The sequence below is a fragment of the Panulirus ornatus genome, chromosome 63 (genome assembly GCF_036320965.1).
Source record: "Panulirus ornatus isolate Po-2019 chromosome 63, ASM3632096v1, whole genome shotgun sequence".
Classification (NCBI taxonomy): Eukaryota; Metazoa; Arthropoda; class Malacostraca; order Decapoda; family Palinuridae; genus Panulirus; species Panulirus ornatus.
In genome coordinates this window covers 21,728,692-21,750,402 of record NC_092286.1, presented here as the reverse complement: position 1 = coordinate 21,750,402, position 21,711 = coordinate 21,728,692, and the positions used below count along the sequence as shown (strand labels likewise).

At 42.5% G+C, this 21,711-nt stretch overlaps 2 protein-coding genes across 2 annotated transcripts in view; one reads left to right on the top strand and one right to left on the bottom strand.

Annotated features, from left to right (window-relative positions):
• The window catches only part of Yeti (yeti), a 361,198-nt gene that overhangs the window by 176,398 nt on the left and 163,089 nt on the right, over positions 1 to 21,711 (top strand). The window lies entirely within an intron of this gene.
• LOC139745907 (uncharacterized) lies at positions 19,752 to 21,561 on the bottom strand. Its single transcript, XM_071656575.1, has one exon. The coding sequence runs from the start codon at positions 21,399 to 21,401 to the stop codon at positions 19,752 to 19,754; it is 1,650 nt and encodes a 549-aa protein (XP_071512676.1). The 5' UTR covers positions 21,402 to 21,561.

The window sequence follows — 21,711 nt, the reverse complement described above, 5'->3', positions numbered from 1 at the left end:
AACCATCAGTTGCCAGAAATTTGGTGGCGTACCTGTATTTCTCACATACATTCTTCAAAGCAAACACCTGATCCACACATCCCCTACCATTTCAGAAACCACACTGCTCTTCCCCAGTCTGATGCTCTGTACATGCCTTTACCCTCTCAATCAATATCCTCCCATACAATTTCCCATGAATACTCAACAAACTTATGCCTCTGTAGTTTGAACACTCACCTTTCTCCATTTTGCCTATGTACAATGGCACTATGCATGCAGTCCACCAATCCTCAGGCACTTCACCATGATCCATACATACATCCTTACCAACCAATCAAAAACACAGTCACCTTCTTTTTTAATAAATTCCACTGCAATATCATTTAAACCTGCCATCTTGCCAGATTTCATCTTCAGCAAAGCTTTCACTACCTCATCTCTATTTACCAAATCATTCACCCTGACCCTCTCACTTTGCACACCAGCCCGACCAAAGCACCCTATCTGCCACTCTATCATCAAACACATCCAACAAACACTCAAAATACTCACTCCATCTCCTATTCACTTCATCACTAATTGTTATAACCTCCCCACTTGCCCCTTTCACCAATATTCCTGTTTGTTCTCGTCTTATGCATGTTATTTACCTCCTAAAAAATGTTTTTTTATCTATTATCTATTTATAATACTTTGTCACTGTCTCCCACATTAGTGAGATAGTGCAAGGAAACAGACAAAAGAATGGCCCAACCTACCCACATAAACATGTTATTTATTTATATTCATTTTGCTTTGTCACTGTCTCCCGCGTTTGCGAGGTAGTGCAAGGAAACAGACGAAAAAAGAATGGCCCAACCCACCCACATACACATGTATAAACATACACGTCCACACACACAAATATACATACCTATACATCTCAATGTACACATATATATACACACACAGACATATACATATATACACATATACATAATTCATACTGTCTGCCTTTATTCATTCCCATCACCACCTCGCCACACATGGAATAACAACCCCCTACCCCCTCATGTGTGCGAGGTAGCGCTAGGAAAGACAACAAAGGCCCCATTCATTCACACTCAGTCTCTAGCTGTCATGTAATAATGCACCGAAGCCACAGCTCCCTTTCCATATCCAGGCCCCACACAACTTTCCATGGTTTACCCCAGATGCTTCACATGCCCTGGTTCAATCAACTGACAGCACGTCAACCCCGGTATACCACATCATTCCAATTCACTCTATTCCTTGCACGCCTTTCACCCTCCTGCATGTTCAGACCCCGATCACTCAAAATCTTTTTCACTCCATCTTTACACCTCCAATTTGGTCTCCCACTTCTCGTTCCCTCCACCTCTGATACATATATCCTCTTTGTCAATCTTTCCTCACTCATTCTCTCCATGTGACCAAACCATTTCAAAACACCCTCTTCTGCTCTCTCAACCACATTCTTTTTATTCCCACACATCTCTCTTACCCTTACTTTACTTACATGATCAAACCACCTCACACCACATATTGCCCTCAAACATCTCATTTCCAGCACATCCACCCTCCTGTGCACAGCTCTATCCATAGCCCACGCCTCGCAGCCATACAATATTGTTGGGACCGCTATTCCATTTTTACTTTCCGAGATAATGTCCTCGACTTCCAAACATTCTTTAAGGCTTCCAGAATTTTCGACCCCTCCCCCACCCTATGATTCACTTCCGCTTCCATGGTTCCATCCACTGCCAGATCCACTCCCAGATATCTATAACACTTCACTTCCTCCAGTTTTTCTCCATTCAAACTTACCTCCCAATTGACTTAACTCTCAACCCTACAGCACCTAATAACCATGCTCTTATTCACATTTACTCTTAACTTTCTTCTTTCACACACTTTACCAAACTCAGTCACCAGCTTCTGCAGTTTCTGACATAAATCAGCCACCAGCACTGTATCATCAGCGAACAGCAACTGACTCACTTCCCAAGCTCTCTCATCCACAACAGACTGCATACTTTCCCCTCTTTCCAAAACTCTTGCATTCACCTCCCTAACAACCCCATCCATAAACAAATTAAACAACCATGGAGACATCACACATCCCTGCCGCAAACCTACATTCACTGAGGACCAATCACTTTCCTCTCTTCCTACACGTACACATGCCTTACATCCTCGATAAAAACTTTTCACTGCTTCTAATAACTTGCCTCCCACACCATATATTCATAATACCTTCCACAGAGCACCTCTATCAACTCTATCATATGCCTTCTCCAGATCCATAAATGCTACATACAAATCCATTTGCATTTCTAAGTATTTCTCACATACATTCTTCAAAGCAAACACCTGATCCACACATCCTCTACCACTTCTGGAACCACACTGCTCTTCCCCAATCTGATGCTCTGTACATGCCTTCACCCTCTCAATCAATACCCTCCCATATAATTTACCAGGGATACTCAACAAACTTATACCTCTGTAATTTGAGCACCCACTCTTATCCCCTTTGCCTTTGTAAAATGGCACAATGCAAGCATTCCGCCAATCCTCAGGCACCTCACCATGAATCATACATACATTAAATAACCTTACCAACCACTCAGCAATACAGTCACCCCCCTTTTCAATAAATTCCACTGCAATACCATCCAAACCCACTGCCTTGCCGGCTTTCATCTTCCGCAAAGCTTTTACTACCTCTTCCCTGTTTACCAAATCATTTTCCCTAACCCTCTCACTCTGCACACCACCTCGACCAAAACACCCTATATCTGCCACTCTATCATCAAACACATTCAACAAACCTTCAAAATACTCACTCCATCTTCTCACATCACCACTACTTATCACCTCCCCATTAGCCCCCTTCACTGAAGTTCCCATTTGCTCCCTTGTCTTACGCACTTTATTTACCTCCTTCAAAAACATCTTTTTATTCTCCCTAAAATTTAATGATACTCTCATTTGCCGTCTTTTTCACCTCTTGCACCTTTCCCTTGACCTCCTGCCTCTTTCTTTTATACATCTCCCACTCATTTGCATTTTTTCCCTGCAAAAATCGTCCAAATGCCTCTCTCTTCTCTTTCACTAATAATCTTACTTCTTCATCCCACCACTCACTACCCTTTCTAATCAACCCACCTCCCACACTTCTCATGCCACAAGCAGCTTTTGCACAAGCCATCACTGCTTCCCTAAATGCATCCCATTCCTCCCCCACTCCCCTTACCTCCTTTGTTCTCACCTTTTTCCATTCTGTACTCATACCCTCCTGGTACTTCCTCACACAAGTCTCCTTCCCAAGCTCACTTCCTCTCACCACTCTCTTCACCCCAACATTCTGTTTTCTTTTCTGAAAACCCCTACAAATCTTCACCTTCGCCTCCACAAGATAATGATCAGACATCCCTTCAGTTGCACCTCTCAGCACATTAACATCCAAAAGTCTCTCTTTCGCGTGCCTATCAATTAACACATAATCCAATAACGCTCTCTGGCCATCTCTCCAACTTACTTACGTATACTTATGTATATCTCGCTTTTTAAACCAGGTATTCCCAATCACCAGTCCTTTTTCAGCACATAAATCTACAAGCTCTTCACCATTTCCATTTACAACACTGAGCACCCCATGTATACCTTTGCATTCAAATCACCCATCACTATAACCCGGTCTTGTGCATCAAAACCACTAACACACTCATTCAGCTGCTCCCAAAACACTTGCCTCTCATGATCTTTCTTCTCATGCCCAGGTGCATATGCACCAATAATCACCCATCTCTCTCCATCGACTTTCAGTTTTACCCATATCAATCTAGAATTTACTTTCTTACACTCTATCACATACTCCCACAACACCTGTTTCAGGAGTAGTGCTACTCCTTCCCTTGCTCTTGTCCTCTCACTAACCCCTAACTTTACTCCCAAGACATTCCCAAACCACTCTTCCCCTTTACCCTTGAGCTTCGTTTCACTCAGAGCCAAAACATCCAGGTTCCTTTCCTCAAACATACTACCTATCTCTCCTTTTTTCTCATCTTAGTTACATCCACACACATTTAGACACCCCAATCTGAGCCTTCGAGGAGGATGAGCACTCCCCGCTTGACTCCTTCTTCTGTTTCCCCTTTTAGAAAGTTAAATACAAGGAGGGGATGGTTTCTGGACCCCCGCTCCCGTCCCTTTTAATCGCCTTCTACGACAGATGAGGAATGCGTGGGAAGTATTCTTTCTCTCCTATCCCCAGGGGATGTATATACATAAATTCCCACACACTCACATATACATAACTATATATTTCAATGTATATACACATATATATACACAGACATATACATATATACAAATGTACATATTCATACTTGCTGCCTTCATCCATTCCTGCTGCCACCCCACCACACGTGAAATGGCACCCCCCGACCCCGCGTGCGTGGGGGGTAGTGCTAGGAAAAGACAACAAAGGTCACATTCGTTCATACTCAGTCTCTAGCTTTCATGTGTAATGCACTGAAACCATATCTCCCTCTCCACATCCCGGACCCACAACACTTTTCATGGTTTACCCCAGACGCTTCATATGCCCTGGTTCAATCTATTGACGACATGTCGACCCTGGTATACCACATAGTTCCAATTCATTCTATTGCTTGCACACCTTTCACCCTCCTGTATGTTAAGGTCCCGATCGCTAAAAATCTTTTTCACTCCATCCTTCCACCTTTCAATTTGGTCTCCCACTTCTCCTCGTGCCCTCCACCTCTGACACATATATCCTTCCTCATTCATTCTCTCCATGTGACCAAAACATTTCATTATGCTCTCTTCAACTCTCTCAATCACACTCTTTATTACCACACATCTCTCTTACTCACACCACATACTGTCCTCAAACTTCTCATTTCCTACACATCCACCCTCCTCCGCACAACCCTATCTATAGCCCATGCCTCAAAACCATATAACATTGTTGGAACCACTATTCCTTCAAACATACCCATTTTTGCTTTCCGAGATAACGTTCTTGCCTTCCACACATTCTTCAATGCTCTCAGAACCTTAGCCCCCTCCCCTCACTTCCACTACCATGGTTCCATCTAAAACACTTCACTTCCTCCAGTTTTTCTCCATTCAAACTTACCTCCCAATTTACTTGTCCTTCAATCCTACTGAAACTAATAACCTTGCTCTTATTCACATTTACGCTCATCTTTCTTCTTTCACACACTTTACCAAACTCAGTCACCAGCTTCTGCAGTCTCTCACCCAAATCAGCCACGAGCGCTGTATCATCAGCGAACAACAACTGACTCACTTACCAAGCCCTCTCATCCATTACAAACTGCATACTTGCCCCTTTCTCCAAAACTCTTGCATTCACCTCCCTAAGAACCCCATCCATAAACAAATTAAACAACCATGGATATATCACGCACCCCTATTACAAACTAACATTCATTGAGAACCAATCACTTTCCTCTCTTCCTACACGTACACATGCCTTACATCCTCAATAAAAACTTTTCACTGCTTCTAGCAACTTACCTCCCACACCATATACTCTTAATACTTTCCACACAGCATCTCTATCAACTCTTATCATATGCCTTCTCCAGATCCATAAATGCTACATATAAATCCATTTATTTTTCTAAATATTTCTCACATAGATTCTTCAAAGCAAAAACCCGATCCACAAATCCTCTATCACTTCTGAAACCACACTACTCTTCCCCAATCTGATGCTCTGTACATGCCTTCACCCTCTCAATCAATACCCTCTCATATAATTTCCCAGGAGTCCTCAACAAACTTATACCTCTGTAATTTGAACACTCAACTTTATCCCCTTTGCCTTTGTACAATGGCACTATATATGCATTCCACCAATCCTCAGGCACTTCACCATGAACTATACATACACTGAATATCCTCACCAACCAGTCAAATATACAGTCACCCCTTTTTTAATAAATTCCACAGCAATACCATCCAAACCCGCTGCCTTGCCGGCTTTCATCTTCCGCAAAGCTTTTACTACCTCTTCTCTGTTTACCAAACTATTCTGCCTGACCCTTTCACTTGCACACCACCTCAACCAAAACACCCTATATCTGCCACTCTATCATCAAACACATTCAACAAACCTTCAAAATACTCACTCCATCTTCTCACTTCACCACTACTTGTTACTACGTCCCCATTTGCCCCCTTCACTAATGTTCCCATTTGTTCTCATGTCTTACGCACTGTATTCACCTCCTTCCAAAACATCTTTTTATTCTCCCTAAAATTTAATGATACTCTCATGTCCCAACTCTCATTTGCCCTCTTTTTCACCTCTTAAACCTTTTTCTTGACCTCCTGCTACTTTCTTTACTACATCTCCCTGTCATTTGCACTACTTCCCTAATAGCTATTTCCCTCATTAGTGAAGAAGCACCAGGAAACAGATGAAGAATGACCCATCCACTCATATACATACAAAAATAAATGCACATACATGCACATATACATACACATCAACATATATATATATATATATATATATATATATATATATATATATATATATATAAGAGTGAGTGCTCAAATTACAGAGGTATAAGTTTGTTGAGTATTCCTGGTAAATTATATGGGAGGGTATTGATTGAGAGGGTGAAGGCAGGTACAGAGCATCAGATTGGGGAAGAGCAGTGTGGTTTCAGAAGTGGTAGAGGATGTGTGGATCAGGTGTTTGCTTTGAAGAATGTATGTGAGAAATACTTAGAAAAGCAAATGGATTTGTATGTAGCATTTATGGATCTGGAGAAGGCATATGATAGAGTTGATAGAGATGCTCTGTGGAAGGTATTAAGAATATATGGTGTGGGAGGCAAGTTGTTAGAAGCAGTGAAAAGTTTTTATCGAGGATGTAAGGCATGTGTACGTGTAGGAAGAGAGGAAAGTGATTGGTTCTCAGTGAATGTAGGTTTGCGGCAGGGGTGTGTGATGTCTCCATGGTTGTTTAATTTGTTTATGGATGGGGTTGTTAGGGAGGTAAATGCAAGAGTCTTGGAAAGAGGGGCAAGTATGAAGTCTGTTGGGGATGAGAGAGCTTGGGAAGTGAGTCAGTTGTTGTTCGCTGATGATACAGCGCTGGTGGCGGATTCATGTGAGAAACTGCAGAAGCTGGTGACGGAGTTTGGTAAAGTGTGTGGAAGAAGAAAGTTAAGAGTAAATGTGAATAAGAGCAAGGTTATTAGGTACAGTAGGGTTGAGGGTCAAGTCAATTGGGAGGTGAGTTTGAATGGAAAAAAACTGGAGGAAGTGAAGTGTTTTAGATATCTGGGAGTGGATCTGTCAGCGGATGGAACCATGGAAGCGGAAGTGGATCATAGGGTGGGGGAGGGGGCGAAAATTTTGGGAGCCTTGAAAAATGTGTGGAAGTCGAGAACATTATCTCGGAAAGCAAAAATGGGTATGTTTGAAGGAATAGTGGTTCCAACAATGTTGTATGGTTGCGAGGCGTGGGCTATGGATAGAGTTGTGCGCAGGAGGATGGATGTGCTGGAAATGAGATGTTTGAGGACAATGTGTGGTGTGAGGTGGTTTGATCGAGTAAGTAACGTAAGAGTAAGAGAGATGTGTGGAAATAAAAAGAGCGTGGTTGAGAGAGCAGAAGAGGGTGTTTTGAAATGGTTTGGGCACATGGAGAGAATGAGTGAGGAAAGATTGACCAAGAGGATATATGTGTCGGAGGTGGAGGGAACGAGGAGAAGAGGGAGACCAAATTGGAGGTGGAAAGATGGAGTGAAAAGGATTTTGTGTGATCGGGGCCTGAACATGCAGGAGGGTGAAAGGAGGGCAAGGAATAGAGTGAATTGGAGCGATGTGGTATACAGGGGTTGACGTGCTGTCAGTGGATTGAATCAAGGCATGTGAAGCGTCTGGGGTAAACCATGGAAAGCTGTGTAGGTATGTATATTTGCGTGTGTGGACGTATGTATATACATGTGTATGGGGGGGGGGGTTGGGCCATTTCTTTCGTCTGTTTCCTTGCGCTACCTCGCAAACGCGGGAGACAGCGACAAAGTATAATAAAAAATAAATAAATATATATATATATATATATATATATATATATATATATATATATATATATATACTTACACATTATATTTTCTATCTTTATTATACTTTGTCACTTTCTTCCACGTTAGCAAGGTATCGCAAGGAAACAGACGAAAGAATGGCCCAACCCACCCACATACACATGCATATACATACACGTCCACACACGCACATATGCATACCTATACATTACAATGTATACTTATGTATACATACACAGAAATATACATATATACACATGTACATAATTCATACTTGCTGCCCTTATTCATCCCTGTCGCCACCCTGCCACAGATGAAATGACACCCCCCCCCCCGCATGTGCGCGAAGTAGCACTAGGAAAAGACAAAAAAGGCCACATTCGTTCACACTTAGTCTCTAGTTGTCATGTATAATGCACCAAAACCACAGCTCCCTTTCCACATCCACAAACTTTCCATAGTTTACCCCAGACGCTTCACATGCCCTGCTTCAATCCATTGACAGCACGTCCACCCCAGTATACCACATCGTTCCAATTCACTCTATTCCTTGCACACCTTTTAAAATCCTGCATGTTCAGGCCCCGATCGCTCAAAATCTTTTTCACTCCATCCTTCCACCTCCAATTTGGTCTCCCACTTCTCGTTCCCTCCACCTCTGACACATATATCCTCTTTGTCAATCTTTCCTCACTCATTCTCTCCATGTGACCAAACCATTTCAAAACACCCTATTCTGTTCTCTCCACCACACTCTTTTTATTACCACACATCTCTCTTACCCTTTCAGTACTTACTCAATCAAACCATCTCACACTATATATTGTCCTCAAACATCTCATTTCCAACACATCCACCCTCCTCCACACAACTCTATCTATAACTCACGCCTCACAACCATATAACATTGATGGAACCACTATTCCTTCAAACATACCCATTTTTGCTTTCCAAGATAATGTTCTCACATTCCACATATTTTTCAACGCTCCCAGAACTTTCACCCCTCCCCCACCCTGTGACTCACTTCTGCTTCCCTAGTTCCATCAGCAAACAACAACTGACTCACTTCCCAAGCTCTCTCATCCACAATAGACAACATGCTTGCCCTTCACTCCAAAACTCTTGCATTCACCTCCCTAACAACCCCATCCATAAACAAATTAACCATAGAGACATCATGCACCCCTCCCGCAAACCCACATTCACTGAGAACGAATCACTTTCCTCTCTTCCTACACGTACACTTGCCTTACATCCTCGATAAAAACTTTTCACTGCTTCTAGCAACTTGCCTCCCACACCATACATTCTTAATACCTTATAAAGAGCATCTCTATCAACTCTATCACATGCCTTCTCCAGATCCATAAATGCTACATACAAATCCATTTGCTTTTCTAAGTATTTCTCACATACATTCTTCATAGTAAACACCTGATCCACACATCCTCCACCATTTTGAAACCACACTGCTCTTCCCCAATCTGATGCTCTATACATGCCTTCACCCTCTCAATCAGTACCCTCCCGTATGATTTCCCAGGAATACTTAACAAACTTATACTTTTGCAATCTGAGCACTCCTCTTTATCCCCTTTGCCTTTGTATAATGGCACTATGCATGCATTCCACCAATTCTCATGCACCTCACCATGAGTCACACATACATTAAATATACACATACACAGACATTATTTTCTTTTTTATTATACTTTGTTGCTGTCTCCCGTGTTAGCGAGGTAGCACAAGGAAACAGACGAAAGAATGGCCCAACCTACCCACATACACATGTATATACATACACGTGCACACACGCACATATACATACCTATTCATCTCAACGTATACATATATACACACACAGACATATACATATATATACATATACATAATTCATACTGTCTGCACTTATTCATTCTCGTCACCACCCCGCCACACATGAAATGACAACCCCCTCCCCCATTGGAACGCGAGGTAGGAAAAGACAACAAAGGCCACATTCGTTCACACTCAGTCTCTAGCTGTCATGTATAATGCACCGAAACAATGGCTCCCTTTCCACATCCAGGCCCCACAGAACTTTCCATGGTTTACCCCAGACGCTTCACATGCCCTGGTTCATTCCACTGACAGCACGTCGACCCCAGTATACCACATCGTTCCAATTCACTCTATTCCTTGCATGCTTTTCACCCGCCTGTATGCTCAGGCCCCAACCACTCAAAATCTTTTTCACTCCATCTTTCCACTTCCAATTTGGTCTCCCACTTCTCCTTGTTCCCTCCACCTCTGACACATATATCCTCTTGGTCAATCTTTCCTCACTCATTATCTCCATGTGACCTAACCATTTCAATACACCTTCTTCTGCTCTCTCAACCACACTCTTTTTATTACCACACATCTCTCTTACCCTTTCATTACTTACTCGATCAAACCACCTCACACCACATATTGTCTTTAAACATCTCATTTCTAGCACATCCACCCTCCTGCGCACAACTCTATCTATAGCCCATGCCTCGCAACCATATAACATTGTTGGAACCACTATTCTTTCAAACATATCCATTTTTGCTTTCCAATATAACTTTCTCGACGTCAGCACATTTTTCAACGCTCCCAGAACTTTCACCCCCTCCCCCACCCTATGATTCACTTCCAGGTTCCATCCACTGCCAAATTCACTCCCAGATATCTAAAACACTTCACTTCCTCCAGTTTTTCCCCATTCAAACTTACCTCCCAATTGACATATACATATATAAACAGGTACATATTTATACTTGCTTGCTTTCATCCATTCCTGTTCCTACCCTGCCACACAGAAAAAAGCTCCATATCCACATCCAGGCCTCATACACCTTACCATGGTTTACCCAAGACACTTCACATACCCTGGTTCAGTCCATTGAATGCACGTTGACCCTGGTATACGACATCGTAACAATTCACTCTATTCCATACACACCTCTCGCTCTCCTGTATGTTTAGGCTCCAATCGCTCAAAATCCTCTTCACTCTATCCTTCCACCTCCAATTTTGTCTCCCATTTCTCCTTGTTCCCTCCACCTCAGACACATATATCCTCTTTCCTCATTCATTCTGTCCATATGTCCAAACCATTTCAACACACGCTCTCTATTACCCTCTCATTGCTTACTCGATCAAACCACCTCACACCACATATTGTCCTCAAGCATTTCATTTCCAACACATCCACCCTCCTCCGTACAACCCTATCTATAGCCCATGTCTCGCAACCACATAACATTGTTGGAACTACTATTCCTTCAAACATACCCATTTAAGCTCTCCAAGATAACATTCTCTCCTTCCACACATTCTTCATCGCCTCCAGAACCTTCACCCCGTCCCCAACCCTGTGACTCACTTCCATGGTTCCATTTACTGCTAAGTCCACTCCCAGGCGTTTAAAACACTTCACTTCCTCCAATCTTTTATCATTTAAACTTACATACCAATTAACTTGTCCCACAACCCTACTGAACCTAATAACCTAGCTCTTATTCACATTCACTCTCAACTTTCTCCTTTCACAGACTTTTCCAAACTCAGTTGCCACCCTCTGCAGTTTCTCACATGAATCAGCCACCAGAGCTGTATCATCGGCGAACAACAACTGACTCACTTCTGAGGCCATCTCATCCTCAACAGATTGCATACTCGCCCCTCTTTCCAAAACTATTGCATTTACCTCTCTAACCACCACATCCACAAACAAATTAAACAACCATGGGGGAATCACACACCCCTGCCATATCCCAACATTCACTAGGAACCGATCACTCTCCTCTCTTCCTACTCAGACACATGCCTTACACCCTTGGTAAAAAGTTTTTACTGCTTCTAGCAACTTACCTCCCACAACATATACTCTTAAAACGTTCCACAAAGCATCTCTTTCAACCCTATCATATGCCTTCCCCAGATCCACAAATGGTACATACAAATCCATTTGTTTTTCTAAGTGTTTCTCGAATACATTCTTCAAAGCAAACACCTGATCCACACATCCTCTACCATTTCGGAAACCACACTACTCTTCCCCAATCTGATGCTCTGTACATGCCTTCAGCCTCTCAATAATACCCTCCCATATAATTTCCCAGGAATACTCAACAAACTTATGCCTCACCTGTATACCCTTTGCCATTGTACAATGGCACTATGCATGAATTCCATCAATCCTCAGGCACTTCACCATGGTCCATACATACACTGAATATCCTCACCAACCAATGAACAATACAGTCACCCCCATTTTTAATATACTCCAAAGCAATGCCATCCAACTTGTCACCTTGCCAGATTTCATCTTCCACAAAACTTTCACTACCTCTTCTCTCGTCGCCAAATCATTCTCCTAGACCCTCTCACTGCGTACACCGCCCCAACCAAAACACCCTACATCTGCCACTCTATCATCAAACACATTGAAGAACCCTTCAAAATACTCACTCCATCACTATCTGTTATCACTTCCCCACTTGCCCCTTTCACCGATGTTCCCATTTGTTCTCTTGTATTACACCTCTTCCAAAACATCTTTTTATTCTTCCTAAAATTCAATAAAACTCTCTCACCCCAATCTCATCTGCCCTCTTTGGCAACTCCTGCTGCTTTCTCTTGACCTCTTGCCACTTTCTTTTATACGTCTCCCAGTCATTTGCACTATATCTGGAAGTGGATTTGCCAGCAGTTGGAACCATGGAAGCAGGAGTGAGTCACAGGCTGGGGGAAGAGGTAAAAGTTCTGGGAGAGTTGAAAAATGTGTGGAAGGCGAAAACATTATCTCAGAAAGCAAAAATGGGTATGTTTGAAGGAATAGTGGTTCCAACAATGTTATATGGTTGCGAGGCATAGGATATGCATAGAGTTGTGCGCAGAAGGGTGGATGTACTGGAAATTAGATGTTTGAGGACAATATGTGGTGCAAGGTGGTTTGATCAAGTAAGTAATAATAGGGTAAGAGAGATGTGTGGTAATAAAAAGAGTGCGGTTGAGAGAACAGAAGAGGGTGTTTTGAAATGGTTTGGTCACTTGGAGAGATTGAGTGAGAACAGATTGACCAAGATAATATATATGTCAGAGGTGGAGGGAACGAGGAGAAGTGGTAGACCAAATTGGAGGTGGAAAGATGGAGTGAAAAAGATTTTGTGTGATCGGGGCCTGAACATGCAGGAGGGTGAAAGGAGGGCAAAGGAATAGAGTGAATTGGATCGATGTGGTATACCGGGGTTGACGTGCTGTCAGTGGATTGAATCAGGGCATGTGAAGCGTCTGGGGTAAACCATGGAAAGCTGTGTAGGTATGTATATTTGCGTGTGTGGACGTATGTATATACATGTGTATGGGGGTGGGTTGGGCCATTTCTTTCGTCTGTTTCCTTGCGCTACCTCCAGACGCGGGAGACAGCGACAAAGCAAAAAAAAAAAAAAAAAAATATATATATATATATATATATATATATATATATATATATATATATATATATATATATATATATATAGTGAGAAATGTGGCAGTTGAGGGAATAATTGATGTACATGGGGTGTTCAGTGTTGTAAGTAGAAATGGTGAAGAGCTTGTAGAATTATGTGCTGAAAAAGGACTGGAGATTGAGAATACCTGGTTTAAAAAGAGAGATAAAAATAAATATACGTATGTAAGTAGGAGAGATGGACAGAGAGCGTTATTGGATCACATATTAATTGATAGGCACGAAAGAGAGACTTTTGGATGTTAATGTGCTCAGAGGTGCAACTGGAGGGATGTCTGATCATTATCTTGTAGAGGCAAAGGTGAAGATTTGTAGAGGTTTTCAGAAAAGAAGAGAGAATGTTGAGGTGAAGAGAGTGGTGAGAGTAAGTGAGCTTGGGAAGGAGACTTGTGTGAGGATGTACCAGGAGAGACTGAGTACAGAATGGAAAAAGGTGAGGACAAAGGATGTAAGGGGAGTGGGGGAGAAATGGGATGTATTTATGGAAGCAGTGATGGCTTGCGCAAAAGATGCTTGTGGAATGAGAAGCATGGGAGGTGGGCAGATTAGAAAGGGTACTGAGTGGTGGGATGAAGAAGTAAGATTATTAGCGAAAGAGAAGAGAGAGGCATTTGGACGATTTTTGCATGGAAATAATGCAAACGACTGGGAGATGTATAAAAGAAAGAGGCAGGAGGTCAAGGGAAAGGTGGAAGAAGCGAAAAAGAGGGTAAATGAGATATGGGGTGAGAGAGTATCACTAAATTCTAAGGAAAATGAAAAGACGTTTTGGAAAGAGGAAAATAAAGTGCGTAAGACAAGGGAACAAATGGGAACATCAGTGAAGGGGGCTAATGGGGAGAAGATAACAAGCAGTGGTGATGTGAGAAGGAGATAGAGTGAGTATTTTGAAGGTTTCTTAAATGTGTTTGATGACAGAGTGGCAGATATAAGGTGTTTTGGTCAAGGTGGTGTGCAAAGTGAGAGGGTTAGGGGGAATGATTTGGTAAACAGAGAAGAGGTAGTAAAAGCTTTGCGGAAGATGAAATCTGGCAAGGCAGCGGGTTTGCATGGTATTGCAGAGGAATTTATTAACATAGGGGTGACTGTACTGTTGACTGGCTGGTAAGGATATTTCATGTATGTAAGACTCATGGTGAGGTGCCTGAGGACTGGCGGAATGCTTACATAATGCCATTGTACAAAGGCAAAGGGGATAAGAGTGAGTCCTCAAATTACAGAGGTATAAGTTTCTTGAGTATTCCTGGGAAATTATATGGGAGGGTATTGATTGAGAGGGTGAAGGCATGTACAGAGCATCAGATTGGGGAAGACCTGTGTGGTTTCAGATGTGGTAGAGGATGTGTGGATCAGGTGTTTGCTTTGAAGAATGTATGTGAGAAATACTTAGAAAAGCAAATGGATTTGTATGTAGCATTTATGGATCTGGAGAGGGCATATGATAGAGTTCATAGAGATGCTCTGTGGAAGGTACTAAGAATATATGGTGTAGGAGGCAAGTTGTTAGAAGCAGTGAAAAGTTTTTATCGAGGATGTAAGGCATGTGTACAAGTAGGAAGAGAGGAAAGTGATTGGTTCTCAGTGAATGTAGGTTTGCGGCAGGGGTGTGTAATGTCTCCACAGTTGTTTAATCTGTTTAAGGTTGGAGTTGTGAGGGAGGTGAATGCAACAGTTTTGGAAAGAGCGGCAAGTATGCAGTTTGTTTGGATGAGAGAGCTTGGGAAGTGTCAGTTGTTGTTCGCTGATGATACAGCACTGGTGGCTGATTCATGTGAGAAACTGCAGAAGCTGGTGACTGAGTTTGGTAAAGTGTGTGAAAGAAGAAAGTTAAGAGTAAATGTGAATAAGAGCAAGGTTATTAGGTACAGTAGGGTTAAGGGTCAAGTCAATTGGGAGGTAAGTTTGAATGGAGAAAAACTGGAGGAACTAAAGTGTTTTATATATCTGGGAGTGGATCTGGCAGCGGATGGAACCATGGAAGCGGAAGTGGATCATAGGGTGGGGGAGGGGGCGAAAATCCTGGGAGCCTTGAAGAATGTGTGGAAGTCGAGAACATTATCTCGGAAAGCAAAAATGGCTATGTTTGAAGGAATAGTGGTTCCAACAATGTTGTATGGTTGTGAGGCGTGGGCTATGGATAGAGTTGTGCGCAGGAGGATGGATGTGCTGGAAATGAGATGTTTGAGGATAATGTGTGGTGTGAGGTGGTTTGATTGAGTAAGTAACGTAAGGGTAAGAGAGATGTGTGGAAATAAAAAGAGCGTGGTTGAGAGAGCAGAAGAGGGTGTTTTGAAATGGTTTGGGCACATGGAGAGAATGAGTGAGGAAAGATTGACCAAGAGGATATATGTGTCGGAGGTGGAGGAACGAGGAGAAGTGGGAGACCAAATTGGAGGTGGAAAGATGGAGTGAAAAAGATTTTGTGTGATCGGGGCCTGAACATGCAGGAGAGTGAAAGGAGGGCAAAGAATAGAGTGAATTGGAGCGATGTGGTATACCGGGGTTGACGTGCTGTCAGTGGATTGAATCAAGGCATGTGTATGGGGGTGGGTTGGGCCATTTCTTTCGTCTGTTTCCTTGCGCTACCTCGCAAACGTGGGAGACAGCAACAAAGGAAAAAAGAAGAAAAAAAAAAAATATATATATATATATATATATATATATATATATATATATATATATATATACTTATATAAATACTTAGAAAAGCAAATGGATTTGTATGTAGCATTTATGGATCTGGAGAAGGCAATTGATAGAGTTGATAGAGATGCTCTGTGGAAGGTATTAAGAATATATGGTGTGGGAGGCAAGTTGTTAGAAGCAGTGAAAAGTTTTTATCGAGGATGTAAGGCATGTGTACGTGTAGGAAGAGAGGAAAGTGATTGGTTCTCAGTGAATGTAGGTTTGCGCCAGGGGTGTGTGATGTCTCCATGGTTGTTTAATTTGTTTATGGATGGGGTTGTAAGGGAGGTAAATGCAAGAGTCCTGGAAAGAGGGGCAAGTATGAAGTCTGTTGGGGATGAGAGAGCTTGGGAAGTGAGTCAGTTGTTGTTCGCTGATGATACAGCGCTGGTGGCTGATTCATGTGAGAAACTGCAGAAGCTGGTGACTGAGTTTGGTAAAGTGTGTGGAAGAAGAAAGTTGAGAGTAAATGTGAATAAGAGCAAGGTTATTAGGTACAGTAGGGGTGAGGGTCAAGTCAATTGGGAGGTGAGTTTGAATGGAGAAAAACTGGAGGAAGTGAAGTGTTTTAGATATCTGGGAGTGGATCTGTCAGCGGATGGAACCATGGAAGCGGAAGTGGATCATAGGGTGGGGGAGGGGGCGAAAATTTTGGGAGCCTTGAAAAATGTGTGGAAGTCGAGAACATTATCTCGGAAAGCAAAAATGGGTATGTTTGAGGGAATAGTGGTTCCAACAATGTTGTATGGTTGCGTGGCGTGGGCTATGGATAGAGATGTGCGCAGGAGGATGGATGTGCTGGAAATGAGATGTTTGAGGACAATGTGTGGTGTGAGGTGGTTTGATCGAGTAAGTAACGTAAGGGTAAGAGAGATGTGTGGAAATAAAAAGAGCGTGGTTGAGAGAGCAGAAGAGGGTGTTTTGAAATGGTTTGGGCACATGGAGAGAATGAGTGAGGAGAGATTGACCAAGAGGATATATGTGTCGGAGGTGGAGGGAACGAGGAGAAGAGGGAGACCAAATTGGAGGTGGAAAGATGGAGTGAAAAAGATTTTGTGTGATCGGGGCCTGAACATGCAGGAGGGTGAAAGGAGGGCAAGAAATAGAGTGAATTGGAGTCATGTGGTATACAGGGGTTGACGTGCTGTCAGTGGATTGAAGCAAGGCATGTGAAGCGTCTGGGGTAAACCATGGAAAGCTGTGTAGGTATGTATATTTGCGTGTGTGGACGTGTGTATGTACATGTGTATGGGGGGGGGGCCATTTCTTTCGTCTGTTTCCTTGCGCTACCTCGCAAACGCGGGAGACAGCGACAAAGTATAAAAAAAAAAAAAAAAAAAAAAAATATATATATATATATATATATATATATATATATATATATATATATCTTTCTTTCTTTTAAACTATTCGCCATTTCCCGCATTAGCGAGGTAGCGTTAAGAACAGAGGACTGGGCCTTTTTTGGAACATCCTCACCTGGCCCCCTCTCTTCCTTTCTCTGGAAAATTAAAAAAAAAAGAGAGGGGAGGATTTCCAGCCCCCCGCTCCCTCCCCTTTTAGTTGCCTTCTACGACACGCAGGGAATACGTGGGAAGTATTCTTAATCCCCTATCCCCAAGATATATATATATATATATATATATATATTTTTTTTTTTTTTTTTTTATACTTTGTCGCTGTCTCCCGCGTTTGCGAGGTAGCGCAAGGAAACAGACGAAAGAAATGGCCCAACCCCCCCCCATACACATGTATATACATACGTCCACACACGCAAATATACATACCTACACAGCTTTCCATGGTTTACCCCAGACGCTTCACATGCCCTGCTTCAATCCACTGACAGCACGTCAACCCCGGTATACCACATCGCTCCAATTCACTCTATTCCTTGCCCTCCTTTCACCCTCCTGCATGTTCAGGCCCCGATCACACAAAATCTTTTTCACTCCATCTTTCCACCTCCAATTTGGTCTCCCTCTTCTCCTTGTTCCCTCCACCTCCGACACATATATCCTCTTGGTCAATCTTTCCTCACTCATCCTCTCCATGTGCCCAAACCACTTCAAAACACCCTCTTCTGCTCTCTCAACCACGCTCTTTTTATTTCCACACATCTCTCTTACCCTTACGTTACTCACTCGATCAAACCACCTCACACCACACATTGTCCTCAAACATCTCATTTCCAGCACATCCATCCTCCTGCGCACAACTCTATCCATAGCCCACGCCTCGCAACCATACAACATTGTTGGAACCACTATTCCTTCAAACATAGCCATTTTTGCTTTCCGAGATAATGTTCTCGACTTCCACACATTCTTCAAGGCTCCCAGGATTTTCGCCCCCTCCCCCACCCTATGATCCACTTCCGCTTCCATGGTTCCATCCGCTGCCAGATCCACTCCCAGATATCTAAAACACTTCACTTCCTCCAGTTTTTCTCCATTCAAACTCACCTCCCAATTGACTTGACCCTCAACCCTACTGTACCTAATAACCTTGCTCTTATTCACATTTACTCTTAACTTTCTTCTTCCACACATATATATATATTTTTTTTTTTTTTTTTTATACCTCGTCGCTGTCTCCCGCGTTTGCGAGGTAGCGCAAGGAAACAGACGAAAGAAATGGCCCAACCCCCCCCATACACATGTACATACACACGTCCACACACGCAAATATACATACCTACACAGCTTTCCATGGTTTACCCCGGACGCTTCACATGCCCTGATTCAATCCACTGACAGCACGTCAACCCCGGTATACCACATCGCTCCAATTCACTCTATTCCTTGCCCTCCTTTCACCCTCCTGCATTTTCAGGCCCCGATCACACAAAATCCTTTTCACTCCATCTTTCCACCTCCAATTCGGTCTCCCTCTTCTCCTCGTTCCCTCCACCTCCGACACATATATCCTCTTGGTCAATCTTTCCTCACTCATTCTCTCCATGTGCCCAAACCATTTCAAAACACCCTCTTCTGCTCTCTCAACCACGCTCTTTTTATTTCCACACATCTCTCTTACCCTTACGTTACTTACTCGATCAAACCACCTCACACCACACATTGTCCTCAAACATCTCACTTCCAGCACATCCATCCTCCTGCGAACAACTCTATCCATAGCCCACGCCTCGCAACCATACAACATTGTTGGAACCACTATTCCTTCAAACATACCCATTTTTGCTTTCCGGGATAATGTTCTCGACTTCCACACATTTTTCAAGGCTCCCAAAATTTTCGCCCCCTCCCCCACCCTATGATCCACTTCCGCTTCCATGGTTCCATCCGCTGACAGATCCATATATATATGTATGGGTATCATTCAAAAAGATATTCTTCTCAAAGTAATCATATATGCAACAGTACAAACTGTAAAATGAGTTTGGCGTCTTGAACACAGTCCAGAAACCACGACTAACCACTGGTTATGTGGCTTGTTGCATGATCTATAAAGTTCATCATATCTGCAATTATGTTGCCACATAAGAGGCACTGATGACCTTTGTGCGCAAGAAAATGCTGCATGTTATGGTAGGTATATGCTGTCTCATTGTCAAAGGTCTCACCACAAACATTGCACTCGATGCATGCACACACAGTTTCTGGTGTGATATAGACAGTGTCCCAGATACATCCTTTTCTTAATTCCAGGTCACTTTTACCAGACGTAACAGTTTTATTCTGCCAGTTAAAGTCCCCTATATCGTGGCATGTCATGTCATTAAAATCCCTAGAATTACGTACACTAGGAACTGTATCAATATAAACTTGAGAACCATTAAAATCCAATGAAGAGTTTGAGATGATGTAGTTCTGTAAAACATCTACAGGATTCTGAAATTTGTATGGAAGAACATAAGAGCCACCGTTCAAGCTTTCCTCAAATTCATCCAAATCCTTCTTCATGTGCCTTGCCTTAAAAGAAGTGTTGGAACTCTCAATATCCTTGCTAACCGCTGCTTCCAAATGGAATTCATTTCGACAGGATATAACTGTGTGACAATAAAACATGTGGCTGCAATAAAACGTTTCCCCACATTTCCTGCACCTTATACATTTCTTGTGAATAACTGCATCATCATATGATAAAACTTTTCCACAGTGCTCACAAGCATATTCCATGCGGACTGAGTTTTCATACCTTTTCTTGTGTACAAACTTACAATGCCGAATTAGCCACCCCTTCAATTTAAATCTTTTATTACATAATTTGCAGACATATGGTTTAGCGTCAGAATGTTTCATTATATGTCTCTTCAAGTGCGATGAGCACACAAACATTTTATTGCAAACACTGCATTTAAACTTCACATCTTTACGCTTAACAAAACTGTTCTCATAAGCATTGGAGTGAAACATTCTACTAGACTTCTTGCGTTGACCTTTATTTGGACGAGAACTGGGATCACTCTTGTGGCTTTGCGTATGCAGTTTTAAGCTTTGCTCACACACTTTGCGTTGGTATGGGTTTTCACAAGAAAGCGCCTTTTTGTGTTTCTGAAGACCAGAGTACTCAGTGAATGCTTTGGCACACAGTGAACATTTATAAGGCTTCTCATCTGTATGTATCCTTAAATGACTTCTTAGTCGTGTAAAACCTTGTAATTTCTTTCCACAAAGGTGACATTTGTATGATTTTTCCTTTTGACAAATTTCTGCAGGGCCAGAATAATTCCTGGAAGTCATACCTTTTTCTTTACACACATAGCACTGATGACATTCTCTGTCTTTCAGTCTTAATGATTCTCCTTTAGTTTTCTTGAATCTTCCTTCAGTCTTGTTCAACATACCTGAATCCTTTGGACTGTGCTTAGTGCGCCGCTTTCTATGACGACAAAGATACGATGAACATCTGGTTCTTTTCTTGTATACACTGCGCTCAAAGGGTTTTTCTTCTAAATGCTTTTTGTAATGCACTTTCAGGCATGCAAGCCGCAAGAATCGATTTTTGCATATTGTGCATTTGTATGGCCTCTCACCTGTATGTTGTTTTGAATGAGACTTCAAGCGGTACATAAATGCATACGAATAAAGTGCATATGAACGCGCACCTTCATAGAACATACAAACCTCAAACAGCCAGGATAGAACCCGGGACCCCTCTGCAAGAGGCAGGCATGCTAACTGCTAGGCTATGGGACTGTATAATAGGAAACAACTATTCGAAATACTAAGTACTCGAATACCCTTCGTCTCACAATGGTGAGCAATGGGGTCTATACCGGTTGTTGCCGAACAGACGCACATAGCCAGCTGATAGCGTTTTACCAAACCTAACTGTACAACGCGGAGGTATATGAATACGAATAAAGTGCAATATGAACGCGCATCTTTATAGAACATACAAACCTCCAACAGCCAGGATCGAACCCGG

Bases quoted from the DNA above. Each gene is read 5' to 3' on its own strand.
- LOC139745907 (XM_071656575.1), bottom strand. From the start codon at position 21,401: ATGTTCTATGAAGGTGCGCGTTCATATGCACTTTATTCGTATGCATTT.